At 44.8% G+C, this 13,568-nt stretch overlaps 1 protein-coding gene across 2 annotated transcripts in view; it reads left to right on the top strand.

The window, feature by feature from the left end:
* LOC141156942 (cytochrome P450 4A6-like) overlaps nucleotides 1-13,568 on the top strand; it is a 74,071-nt gene that overhangs the window by 33,646 nt on the left and 26,857 nt on the right. For both annotated transcript variants that reach the window (XM_073643528.1, XM_073643529.1), the window contains exons 3-5: nucleotides 9,472-9,516; nucleotides 9,800-9,927; nucleotides 10,282-10,406. In XM_073643528.1, coding sequence (XP_073499629.1) covers nucleotides 9,472-9,516; nucleotides 9,800-9,927; nucleotides 10,282-10,406 — 298 coding nt within the window. The remainder of the gene's footprint in view (nucleotides 1-9,471; nucleotides 9,517-9,799; nucleotides 9,928-10,281; nucleotides 10,407-13,568) is intronic.

Genomic DNA, 13,568 nt, shown 5'->3' with positions numbered 1-13,568 from the left:
TCATTTAATTTGTCTTCAATGAAAAAACACAAAAAGAATTGTCCTAAAGCCAAATTGGATAAAATTCCACACCAAACCTAAAAAAGAGGGTGGACAAAAGTATTGGCACTGTTTGAAAAATCATGTGATGCTTCTCTAATTCGTGTAATTAACAGCACCTGTAACTTACCTGTGGCACCTAACAGGTGTTGGCAATAACTAAATCACACTTGCAGCCAGTTAACATGGATTAAAGTTGACTCAACCTCTGTCCTGCGTCCTTGTGTGTACCACATTGAGCATGGAGAAAAGAAAGAAGACCAAAGAACTGTCTGAGGACTTGAGAAACCAAATTGTGAGGAAGCATGAGCAATCTCAAGGCTACAAGTCCATCTCCAAAGACCTGAATCTTCCTGTGTCTTCCGTGCGCAGTGTCATCAAGAAGTTTAAAGCCCATGGCACTGTGGCTAACCTCCCTAGATGTGGAAGGAAAAGAAAAATTGACGAGAGATTTCAACGCAAGATTGTGCGGATGGTGGATAAAGAACCTCGACTAACAGCCAAACAAGTTCAAGCTGCCCTGCAGTCCGAGAGTACAACAGCGTCAACCCGTACTATCCGTCGGCGTCTGAATGAAAAGGGACTGTATGGTAGGATACCCAGGAAGTCCCCACTTTTTACCCCGAGACAAAAAAAAGCCAGGCTGGAGTTTGCCAAAACTTACCTGAGAAAGCCTAAAACGTTTTGGAAGAATGTTCTCTGGTCAGATGAGACAAAAGTAGAGCTTTTTGGGAAAAAGCATCAACATAGAGTGTATAGGAAAAAAAAAGAGGCATTCAAAGAAAAGAACACGGTCCCTACAGTCAAACATGGCGGAGGTTCCCTGATGTTTTGGGGTTGCTTTGCTGCCTCTGGCACTGGACTGCTTGACCGTGTGCATGGCATTATGAAGTCTCAAGACTACCAACAAATTTTGCAGCATAATGTAGGGCCCAGTGTGAGAAAGCTGGGTCTCCCTCAGAGGTCATGGGTCTTCCAGCAGGACAATGACCCAAAACACACTTCCAAAAGCACTATAAAATGGTTTGAGAGAAAGCACTGGAGACTTCTAAGGTGGCCAGCAATGAGTCCAGACCTGAATCCCATAGAACACCTGTGGAGAGATCTCAAAATGGCAGTTTGGAGAAGGCACCCTTCAAATATCAGGGACCTGGAGCAGTTTGCCAAAGAAGAATGGTCTACAATTCCAGCAGAGCATTGTAAGAAACTCATTGATGGTTACCGGAAGCGGTTGTTCGCAGTTATTTTGGCTAAAGGTTGTGCAACCAAGTATTAGGCTGAGGGTGCCAATACTTTTGTCTGGCCCATTTTTGGAGTTTTGTGTGAAATGATCAATGATTTAATTTTTGCTTCATTCTCTTTTGTGTTTTTTCCTTGCAAGCAAATTAAATGAAGATAATAATACCAAAGAATTTGTGATTGCAATCATTTTCAGGAAGAAACTGAATATTATCTGACAGAATTGCAGGGGTGCCAATACTTTTGGCCACCACTGTACCTTTTGGCCTCAGACATTTTAAACTGATTCAGAATCAAATTAATTTTTGCACTTTGGCTTAGAAGAAAACTTCCATCTTCCTCTCTCTGGATTTGGATTCCTAGATAATATGTCACACTTCCAAGGTCTTTTGTTTCAAAGTGCTGATTCAGAATTTCAGTCATTTTTCCAATTTCTGCGTCGTCTTGATGAACAATAATCACGTCGTCCACATATAAGAGAATATACATCCACTTTCCATCTGTATATTTTGTGTATAAGCACGGATCTGCTTGACCTCTTTTAAATCCTTCTTCCAACAAGACTTTATTCATCTTGGTGTTCCATGCTCTTGCTGATTGCTTAAGACCATAGAGAGATTTTTGTAGTTTGCAAACAAGATTCTCTTCACCTCTTTTTACATAACCTTCAGGTTGAGTCATGTATAAGTCCTCCTCAATGTCACCATTTAAAAAGGCAGTTTTTATATCCAAATGTCTGACATACATCTTTTGTACAGCAGCTACAGCTAACAAAGCTCTGAACGTGGTCTGTTTAGCGACTGGAGCAAATGTAGCATCGTAATCTTCGCCATACTTTTGAGAATATCCTTTTGCAACCAACCTTGCTTTGAATCTGTGGACTTTACCTTCAGAGTCATATTTGGTTTTGAAGACCCACTTGCACTTGATTGCCTTTTTGCCCTGTGGTAGCTTGGTGAGTTTCCAAGTTTGGAGTTGATGAAGCGATTTGATTTCCTCATTAGCGGCATCGATCCACTTTCTTTCATGGACAGGTAGTGCTTGCATTTTATCCCATGACTGCGGCTCTGACTCAGGTAGTGTCTTGACAATGTAGGACAGACGTTTAGCTGGTATACCTTTATTTGATCTTGACGATCTCCTCATTTCAGATTCACTTGATTTTTCTGTTGTTCCTTCATTAGTTGAAGAATCCAGCCAGACCTCTACATCCTCCTTGTTGCTGTCTTGTAATTGTGACTTCAGCTGGACTACTGGCGTGATGTCACAAAACTTGGGTGATACAAAGTTCTCATCAATCACTACATCTCTACTTATTGTGATCTTGTTTGTTTCTGGGTGTAGAATCCTATAACCTTTCTGGGTTTCGCTGTAGCCTACCAGGATAGCTTCCTTAGCGTGAGATTCCCACTTAGTTCGCTTTTCTTTGGGAACATGTACAAATGCTTTACTTCCGAATATTCTTATGTGATGTAGTTTTGGCTTTCTGCTATTCCATTGCTCAAATGGAGTTTTCTCTGTAGCTTTACCTGGTAGTCTGTTCTGAAGATAGCAAGCTGTCATGATTGCTTCACCCCAATATGCTGTGGGCAGATTTGCATCAAATAACATGCTTCTTCCACTTTCACATAGTGTTCGGTTCCTTCTTTCCGCGACACCATTTTGCTCTGGGTTGTACGGTACAGTGGTCTGAAATAGGATTCCATTTTTCTTTAAAATGCTCTGTGTCTCATTACTTGTATACTCAGTCTCATTATCTGCACGTAGAATCTTTGGCATTCTTCCAAATTTATTATATACTTCAGCTAGGTATATTTCAAGTTTCTCTGGAACTTCTTTCTTGCTGTGAAGCAGGTGGACAACTGTATATCTTGAATGATCATCAATAAATGTGAGAAAATATCTCTTCTTCCCTGGAGTCAGAGTGCTCATTGGTCCACAGACATCTGTGTGTATTAAATCTAGTGGCTGTGCTGTTGTTGTACTAATTCTCTTAGGAAAAGCTTTCCTAGACATTTTCCCTTTGATACAGCTAGTACACTTCATTGTCTGGTTACATAGATCAATTGTAATATCCTCAGCTAGTTGCTTTTGGACTAACTTTCTTATTGCTTCTGGGTCTCTGTGTGCCAGACGCATATGCCACACATGAATACAGTTTTTATGCTCTTCTTGTTGCGCTGTATACACACACTCTTTGCATTTCAGCTGATAAAGTTCATCTGTGATGTTTCCCTCTGCTAGTGTGTGACCTTCCTTTGAGATGATGCAGCTATCATGCTTAAATGTAACTTCATTTCCTTGTTTTGTGAGTTTCTTCACAGATAGTAGATTACTTTCAAGACTAGGCACATACAGCACATCCTTTACTGGGATCTTCCTGCTTTGTGTTGGTGAGATTTGACAATCAATATAACCATCTCCTATGCCTTCTGAAGTCATGTACTGACCATTAGCCATAATCACTTTCTCTGATTTACTTTGGTCAAGCTTAGAAAAGAAGTCTCTGTTATTAGTCATGTGACTAGTTGCTCCAGAGTCTATACACCATGCATGTTTTGATGTATTTGCACTGACAGTAAATGCAGTTTCAGTATTCACAGAATCATTTTTTCCAGATACAGCACTTTTAACCCTTTGATGACTGCTTTGCTTTTTCAGCTGATTCATTCTAGCTTTCCAGACTCTGCAGTCAGCTTTCAAATGTCCTGATTTCTTGCAAACAAAACATTCAAGTGTTTCTTTTATGTGCTTACTGTTATCAGTTAGGTTTTGTGTCTGTAAAGCAGATTCTGTGTTGCATGTCTTACTGTTTAGACCTTCTGCCTTTTGCTTATATTCATCTATGAGCTTCCCCCTGACATACTCCAGTGTAAGCTCATCATCTGGACGCGCATCTAGTGCGGTTACAAGCGTATCATAGCTCTCTGGAAGGCCACTAAGCAGTAATGCGGCCACATGAAAGTCCTTTAGATCTTCCCCAATGCTTCTCAGGCGTTCTACAACTTCCAGAACACTTCTTATGTAATCCTGCATATCCTGGCCTTTCTGTAGCTTAGACTGGTACAGCTTTCTCATGAGATAGAGCTTATTGCTTAAATTTATCCTCTCATGTACCTTTTGCAACTGCTCTCACATTTCCTTTGCAGTATTACATTTGCACACATGCACAATCTGGTCATCATCTATACTGAGTGATATGGTATTTTGTGCTTTCTGATCCATCTCTGTCCACTCCTGTGGCACTGGGTCAGGTTTAGGCTCCTGTGTGTATTTCCACGTACCTTCTCTTATCAGCAGCATTTTCACTTTGAATTTCCAGGATTGATAATTCTGGTTAGTGAGACTTGGCACTGTGAATTTCATGGAGCTGCTGCTGGTGGCCATCTTTGCTTCTTCTCAGTTTGTTGTCTTTCTTTCTTTTCTTTCCTCTGTGTTCTGGGGATCTGTGACTCTGGGACTCTGGGGACTCTGGTACATCTGGTACATCTGGGCCCACAACCTGTTAGCAGAGGATTAATCCGCGTGACATCCAGAGTTTAGAACACAGAATGTAGGTTTATTCATATCCAGCATAGGCACAGCATGGAGTCTGGTGTTACTGCAGCATGAGGAAATCAAAATACATATATAACAACAACACAGGAAGAGAAGGAGGGGGCATCCTGTCTGTGGGAGTTATTTTTTTTTTTTTTAACTTTGTTAACAACCTCACAATATGCACAACATATGAAACAGCACAGTAGTTGTTGCAATACACATACAGATTAATATGTATTATTCCAACAATCTCAGACAGATGTCTGTCCAGCTTCTGTTTGAAGACTTCCATTGAAGGAGAACTCACCACCTCTCGTGGCCGCCTGTTCCACTCATCAATAATTAGTACAGCACACCACTGTCTCCGGCGGTCCCATAAGAGATGAATGGAGCAGAAGTGCTCATGCTCGACCTCTTCTCCAAGCAGACAGGGTTCTTCAGGGCCCCAGTTCTTAGGATCTGTGGAGTCCCAGCGGTTGGAGCCTCTGTGATCAGGAAGTTATCCCCTATCCTATCAGTAGCAGATAACTTATTAACCACTTCCCGACCGCCCACTGTAGATAAACGTCCACGCTGCCTGGGCTCTGTGCAGCGCGGACGTTTAAAAATGGTGGGTGGTCTCGCAGCGCTCAGGACCCCCAGGGTCCTGCAAGCGCTGTGGGAGCAGTGCAGAGCGATAGCTCTGACAGGGAACATCATCGGGACCTGATTAGATCAGGTCCCAGTGATGTTAACACTTTGCTGTCTTCTATATACCGCAATCTATAGTGATCGCGGCATATAGAAGATAGCAGGAGGAGAGGGGGTCGTCCACTTACCTCTCCGACGACCCCTGATTCCTTTCAGGACCTGACGTTGCTATGGCAGCTGGAGGTCACATGACCGCCTCCAGCTCTGCCATATATGGTGTCCTGCCTGACTCAGCCTGCAGCTAAGCCAGACAGGAGACTGACTGTGTGAAGATCTCATGTAATGTAATATATGTCTATTACATTACATGCGATCAGGGATCAGAAAAATAAAAATTAATGTCCCATACAGGGACTAAGTAAAAATGTAAAAAAAAGTTTAAAAAAATGTTTTGAAACTGTTAAAAAAAAATACAAAATAAATTAAAATAAATAAATAAAATATTAAACCGATAAATCCATATATTTTTGCAAAAATAAAAAATGTACACATATTTGGTATTGCCGCGTCCGAAACAACCCGAGCTATAAAACTGTCACACTAATTAACTCCTTCTGTGCACACGTAATAAAAATAAATAAAAAACGGAGCAAAAAACTATGCTTTTTCCTCATATCGCCAAACAAAAAGTGGAAAAAAATGCGATCAAAAAGCAAAATGGAAATAAAAATGGTACCACTGAAAACGTCATCTTGTTCCGCAAAAAACAAGCTGCCATACAGCTCCATCAGCCGAAAAATAAAAAAGTTATACCTCTCAGAATAAAGCAATGCAAAAAAAATATTTTTTCTATAAAATAGTTTTATTGTGTAAAAGCGCCAAAACATAAAAAAATATATAGTACGTGTAGTATCGCTGTAAACATACTGACCCGAAGAATAATGCCGCCTTATCACTTTTACCACACGCAGAACGGCATAAAAAAAAAAATCAAAAAACAATTCCTGAATTGTTGGTTTTTGTTAATTTTACCTCCCAAAAAACGGAATAGAAAGCGATCAAAAAATGTCACGTACCCAAAAATGGTATCAATAAAAATGTCAACTCGTCCCGCAAAAAACAAGCCGTCACATGACTCTGTCGGCTGAAATATGGAAAAATTATAGCTCTCAAAATATGGCGATGCAAAAACTAGATTTTGCAAAAAAAAAGCGTCTTAGTGTGTGACAGCTGTCAGTCATAAAAACCCGATATAAATCTGGTATCTCTGTAATCGCACCGATCCGAAGAATAAAGTAATCTAATCAGTTATATCACACGAGGAACGGCGTAAAAAAAATAAATAAAACCAATTCTTTACCTGCTACTGATTTGTTTATTATGTCTACCAAAGATCGCAGTAAGGCTCTGCTCACATTTATCCTGCGCTCTGCGCTGAGCACTTACACCAGAGTTTCCGTGTAAATCTCTGAAATACGTGATTCAGACCGAACCCATGACGGAAGATTCCCTGTAATGAGGCAGATATAGGCGACTGTGGATGCCGTCTGGCCTGTGATCCCACGGTGTCATTTGTTTTAGGCGTGCATAAAAGTGCGGTTGGCCACAGTTTTGTGCACTTCTGAAAAAAAGGACACCGCTAAACAGAGGCCAGACGGAGTCCAGAGTAACTCTGCTGCCTCATTACAGTGAATGGATCCCGCAGGGGTTTCATCTGAATTACATCACTTGGAAATTTAGATGGATACCCCGATGTAAGTGCTCAGCCTTGAGTGCCGGATAAATGTTACGTAAAATGTTCCCAATAAAAGCTTCAACTCAGTCCTGAAAAAAAGCTAGTCCCCACTCAGGTCCGTCATCTGTTAAAAATATAAGTGACTTCCAAGTTACTAGCAGCAGAAAGGCTCTGGAAAAGCGAAATGGCCCTTGCCCCCCAAAAGAAATTCAGAAAATTTTGTGCTCCCAAATCCAAATGCCTATTCTACAATAATTTGTTCTCCAATTGTCAAATAGCGCTCCGTCCCCCCCAGATCTCGCCGTATGGCTGAGAGGTACGATACAGCCACATATGGGGTATTGCCATTTTGAGAAGAAATTGTGTGACACATTTCGGCACCATTTTTACCCATTGCCCTGTGTGAACATGTAAAATCTGAGGGTAAAACATTTTTTTGTGGCAAAAATATAATTATGTTTTCTTCACTGCCCAATGGTATAAATTTAAAAAATACTTACTACTTCACTAGATGAATTCCTTGAGAGGTGTAGTTTACAAAATGGGGTCACTTGTAGGGGTTTCTGCTGTTTCGGCATGTCAGCGACTCTTCAAATGTGACATGGTGTCTGCAACCTATCCCAGCCAACATAGCGCTCCTTTCTCTTCCGAACCCTGCCGTACACCAAAGCAGTGGTTTTCCCCCACATATGGGGTATCGGCGTACTCAGGAGAAATTGCACAACAAATTTCATGGTGCAATTTATCCTGTTACCCTTATGATAATGCAAAATTAGGGAATGAAAAACATTTTTTGTGGGAAAAATGTGAAAATTTTATTTTTATGGCTCAATATTATAAACTTCTGTGAAGAAGCTAGGGGTGCAAGGTGCTCACCACACATCTAGATAAGTTCCCTAAGGGGTCTAGTTTCCAAAATGGTGTCACTTGTGGGGGGTTTCCACTGTTTAGGAACATCAGGGGCCCCCCAAATGCAACATGGTGTCCGCTAATTATTCAAACAAATTTTACATTCAAAAAGTCAAATGGCGCTCCTTCCCTTCCGAACCCTGCAGTGCACCCAAACAGTGGTTCGCCTCCACATATGGGGTATCTGCGTGTTCAGGAGAAATTGCACAACAAACTTCATGGTGCAATTTATCCTATTCCCCTTATGATAATGCAAAATTAAGGGATGAAAAACGTTTTTGTGGGAAAAATGTGAAAATTTTATTTTTACAGCTCAATATTATAAACTTCTGTGAAGCACCTGGGGGTTCAAGGTGCTCACCACACATCTAGATATGTTCCCTAAGGGGTCTAGTTTCCAAAATGGTGTCACTTGTGGGGGGCTTCCACTGTTTAGGAACATCAGGGGCTCTCCAAACGCAACATGGCGTCTGCTAATTATTCAGACAAATTTTACATTCAAAAAGTCTAATGGCGCTCCTTCCCTTCCGAACCCTGCAGTGCTCCCAAACAGTGGTTTTCCCTCACATATGGGGTATCAGCGCGCTCAAGAGAAATTGCACAAAAAAATTTGGGGTCCATTTTTTCCTGTTACCCCTGTGAAAATAAAAAAAATTGGGTCTAAAGTAACATTTTTGTGAAAAAAGTTAAATGTTAATTTTTTTCTTCCACATTCCAAAAATTCCTGTGAAGCACCTGAAGGGTTAATAAAGTTCTTGAATGTGGTTTTGGGCACCTTGAGGGGTGCAGATTTTAGAATGGTGTCACTTTTGGGTATTTTCTGTCATAAAGACCCCTCAAAGTGACTTCAAATATGATGTGGTCCCTAAAAAAATGTTTTTGTAAATTTTGTTGGAAAAATGAGAAATCGCTGGTCAACTTTTAACCCTTATAGCTCCCTAACAAAAAAAAATGTTGGTTCCAAAATTGTGCTGATGTAAAGTAGACATGTGGGAAATGTTATTTATTAACTATTTTGTGTGACATATCTCTCTGATTTAAGGGCATGAAAATTCAAAGTTTGAAAATAGCAAAATTTTCAAAATTTTCGCCAAATTTCCAATTTTTTCATAAATAAATGCAAGTGATATCAAAGAAATTTTACCACTATCATGAAGTACAATATGTCACGAAAAAACAGTCTCAGAATCAGGGGAATCCGTTGAAGCGTTCCAGAGTAATTGCTTCATAAAGTGACAGTGGTCAGAATTGAAAAAATTGGCCCGGTCACGAAGGCAAAAACAGGCTCTGGTGCGAAGTGGTTAACTTGATACAAACCCCATTAAGTTATGACTTAATATTTATTGTGCACCTTTCTTATATATCTCTATTTTTTTTAGACCCAAAAGATGACACCGCATACAGATTTATAGTCCCCTGGATTGGTGAGTAATGTGGCTAAAAATCAAATGTACAGTTGCTAGCATCCGACCCTTAAAATGCATGTGAAAAAGTGTGATGGGAATTATGTGTATGCACTGGGTTCCTGAAAGAGACTATGGACCTGTGTTATAAAATGTCTAAGAAAATTACATTAAAATAGCACAAAGTAGGAGAATAAGTCTGCACAAACATTTCAAGACTAAGTGGATGTACTTCAGACGTCTTGCTCACACAGACAATCAGCAATATGGAGGAGCACATGTCATATGTCGTCATTTATCCTAGGGGAAGGATTGCTGGTCTCCTCAGGGCAGAAGTGGTTCCAGCATCGTCGTCTGATCACTCCAGGATTTCATTACGACGTCCTCAAGCCGTATGTGACTCTAATGAGCGACTGCACCAAGATAATGTTGGTAATTACTGTTTCAAATAAATATCTTAGTGCATGTAGGCTCCAGGATGCCCGCAGTCTGACAGAGTAAGTGATGGAGTAAGTGGCTCTGTGCTCCGTCACAACGGTTAACAGTATCGGTGTCCTAAGGACGCCGATGCTGTTAACAGCGTAGGAGACAAAGCTGCCCACGGCCGGACCAGCCCATCTGGCATTTGCCCGACTTGCCAGGTGGCCAGTCCAGCGCTGTTGTCCTCTCTTGCGTTTATTGAAAAGACTAGGACTTTACGTCTGACCAAGTCCTTGGAACCAATCTTCAGATGTTCAGTCCTCTGGATCTAGAGTAACAAACGTCAATGATCAAATGTTTCTTTAGGAAAAATGGAAGCGACTGGTACCAGATGAGAAACCAGTGGAGCTTTTCCATCATGTCAGCCTCATGACCCTGGACACCATCATGAAATGTGCCTTCAGCTACAACAGCAACTGCCAGACAGACAGGTAAATGATGGAATGGAGACGCATGAAACCTCAGCCACCAGGTCTCGTTGGGCATAAGTGCCAGGAAAGTTCCTGGCGTATACCACAGATCAGGGGCGGACATATCATTGGTGCAACCTTGGTCGCACAGGGACCCAAGAGGCAAGGGGGCCCATTTCTACCTCCAAACCAGGTACAATTTAGCAGTTTTAGGAGCTCTTGGGCTGCAAAGGGCCCATATATTGTTCTTGCACAGGGGCCCTTTTCTGTCTGTGTCCGCCAGTGCCGCAGATGTAACCATAGGTTGCCATTCACATTGCTTTTCTCCAAAAACAAAACGTGAGGAGCACCATCTATATGTGGTGGAGGCTGAGCATACATTACTGCTCTATTCATTTTCTAAAGGACTGTCGGAAATAGTGACGCGCCCCCTGGGACATATTCCTTTTTGAGGGGAATACCCGGCACCGGATCAGATGGGGGGGTTGTAGTCTCCGAGCGGCTGTGACCCGGTCCCGTGCCCAGGGCGTCAAGCTCAGTGTTATGTGGCAGTCTTTACTGATGTTATTAAAGTTCGTTGTGTCGACTACGCCACCCGTTGTGATGCGGTCACTGTGGCCGCCGCTGCTGCAGGGTCCGCTGAGGCTGATGGTGGGTGCGCAGCTTGGTGGGATAACCCCCAACGGGAGGGGTATAGCCTCAGAGGGGACAGGCGCAGAGGATGGGGGTTGTGGTGGTGCGGTGCAGCCGGTAATGATGACAGACTCGGGTTGTGCAGTTAAGGGTCTTTACTTACTGCAGTTGTTATACGGGTCACTCTAGCTCCAAGTGACCACCCGAGCCGTGCTGCGTCCACCAGGTCCTGGATCCGGCCAACCCCCAAACAAGTCCGGAGCGTGGCCCTGAGCTCTCTCTCTCTCTGTCCTCTCTTCAGCCGTCCCCACCAGTGATTCACCTAAATCCAGCTCCCTCGGGCCTTCTGTTGGGCAACCTTTGGCCTCAGGTTCCCTGACCCTCCATGTGGTGTGCCTTCAGGGTGAATGTAGTGGGTGACCGTGACAGACACTGCCCACGGTCTCCGGTCTCTGGCTAGGGATGTGTTTTCTGCCCCCACCAGTTTGGGTTCCGGTACCCTTCTGCTGACTCCTCACCCGGTGATCTGATTTGGGTTCTTGGGTCCCTTCTTTGTCCCCCTCTGGGTCTTTCTCACTGCTCCTCTCTCGCTTTCTCCTCAGGGCTGCTCTTCCTCTCTGACAGGATGTCCTCTGCCTTACTCCAGCTGACAGACTTGTCTTCTGCAACTGACTGACCCTGATCTTTGATGGTGCCCACCTTATATACACCCTCTATGTGTGAGCTCAGGTGACCAGCACCCAATGAGCTCCTATCACTACCCAGACTGCTCCCCCTATCTGCCCCTACACTACATGGGATGTTCCTCCCCCCTCCCACTCCAGCCAGGAACAGGCTCGGTCGCACCTGCACATTTCTAAGTGGGAGTGCCGTCGGCCTGCTCCTCTGGAATGGGATGTATGTAGTGCATGCAGTCTATCTGAGCTCAGTTCCACACTCCTTCCTTACCCGGGAGTGGAATATCACACCTCTGGGTTGAGGTGCAATACCCCTGTAGCAGCCGAATCCTCAGGGTGCTACATTCCCCCCTGGTAAATCACAGCACGTCCTCGGGCTGCAAAGACAAAAACACCAAACATACAAATTTTTATATGAACATGTAAAACATACAAACATTATACGAAATACTATATAAATACATATATTAACTTTTTCAGGTAAACAACATTCTCGTCGTCTCTTTCTCTCTTCTGTTCCTCTGGTCACCGTGCAACTCGTGACCAGGTAAAGTGCGACAGTCCTTTGAAAAACAGTTTCTCATATAAAACCGGTAGGGGGCGCTTTAGCAAGCGCAACTATGTACAGGGGAATTTTGGCCGTTCTCAGTCCCCGGCCAGGTAAAGGGGAAGGGAATGGCTGCTCACAGTCCTCAGCCTGGTATGGAAGGGGTCACACAGGTAAACAGTTCACTGGTCCCAACGGGGACTATTTTAGCAGCAACAACAGTTTCAATTTTCAGTTTCGATTTACTGTGCCCCGACGGGCAACTATATACAGTCTCCTGCTCTGCCGCACTCAACGGCGTCTGCCTCCTGCTCTTAGCTTACGGCTGGTGGTTTCTTCAGACCCGTCCGGGTCCTCTTGCTCCCCCTCCCAGATGTGGCACCCTTGGTATTGCGGGCGCGGGCGCGGTGGTGATGGCGCCCGGGTTGCCCAGGCCTTGCGGCCAGGCCTGGGGCACCTGGAAGGTGAAGGGCACCGTTAGGACGGCGGCGCCCTGAGTTACCTGGCCTTGCGACCAGGCCGGAGGCTCCGCGGAGGTAGATGGCTCTGCTTTGGATGCGGCGCCCGGAAACGCTAGGCCCTGTGACCAGGCCGGAGGCTCTTCTTCCTGCGCCACGCTCCGGGTCACGATGCGTGACGTCATCGGGGTCGCGACGGCGGCTTCCGGTCGGGGCCTAGTCGGTGGCGGTGTCATGGCGGTCTCGGGTACAGCTGGGGGACCTTCGGGCTCTGCGACGGGGAGCTGGGGCAGGTAAGCGGTCTTCCGGTATGGGGTATAGGCGTCCCCCTTACCTGCTGCCATGCGTCTCGCTCCCTCTTCTGCGCCGTCTCCGGCCTTGGGTCCTCCTGCTTCATCCGCAGAGGCAGTCGATGTCTTCTTCCAAGGGAGCGGGCTCCGTGGACGGGTTCCAGCTTGCTGGGCCATCTCCCGGCCCCACTCCGCCAGGATCTCCCTCTGCACTCGGGCCATCCTTCCCGCGAGGCCCTCCAGGGCACTCCGCGCGCACTCCCGGTCTCGGGGGAGCTGCGCTAGGATCTCCGCTAAGCCTAGCGGGGTTGTTGACTCCAGCAGGCTCCTGACCATCGGGTCGGTGCTGCTCTGCTCCGTTTCCGGCAGGCTCCTGGCCATCGGGCCGGTGCTGCTCTGCTCTCCTCCTTCTTCCTCCAGCAGGCTCCTGGCCAGCGGGCCGGTGCTGCTCTGCTGCCGCTCCATTCCCGGGTCTATTCTTTCTCTCCTCGACTCCGGGTGCTCTCGCTCTAGACACCTTGTCTCCGGGTGCGCTCGTTCTAGACTGCTCCAGGCGACACCCATCTTTGCTCTTTTCT

The sequence above is a fragment of the Phyllobates terribilis genome, unplaced genomic scaffold (genome assembly GCF_046119375.1).
Source record: "Phyllobates terribilis strain yellow unplaced genomic scaffold, ASM4611937v1 Scaffold_8__6_contigs__length_399053987, whole genome shotgun sequence".
Taxonomy (NCBI): domain Eukaryota; kingdom Metazoa; phylum Chordata; class Amphibia; order Anura; family Dendrobatidae; genus Phyllobates; species Phyllobates terribilis.
Note: the sequence above shows the minus strand (reverse complement) of the source record. Positions and strands in the feature narration are given on the sequence as shown.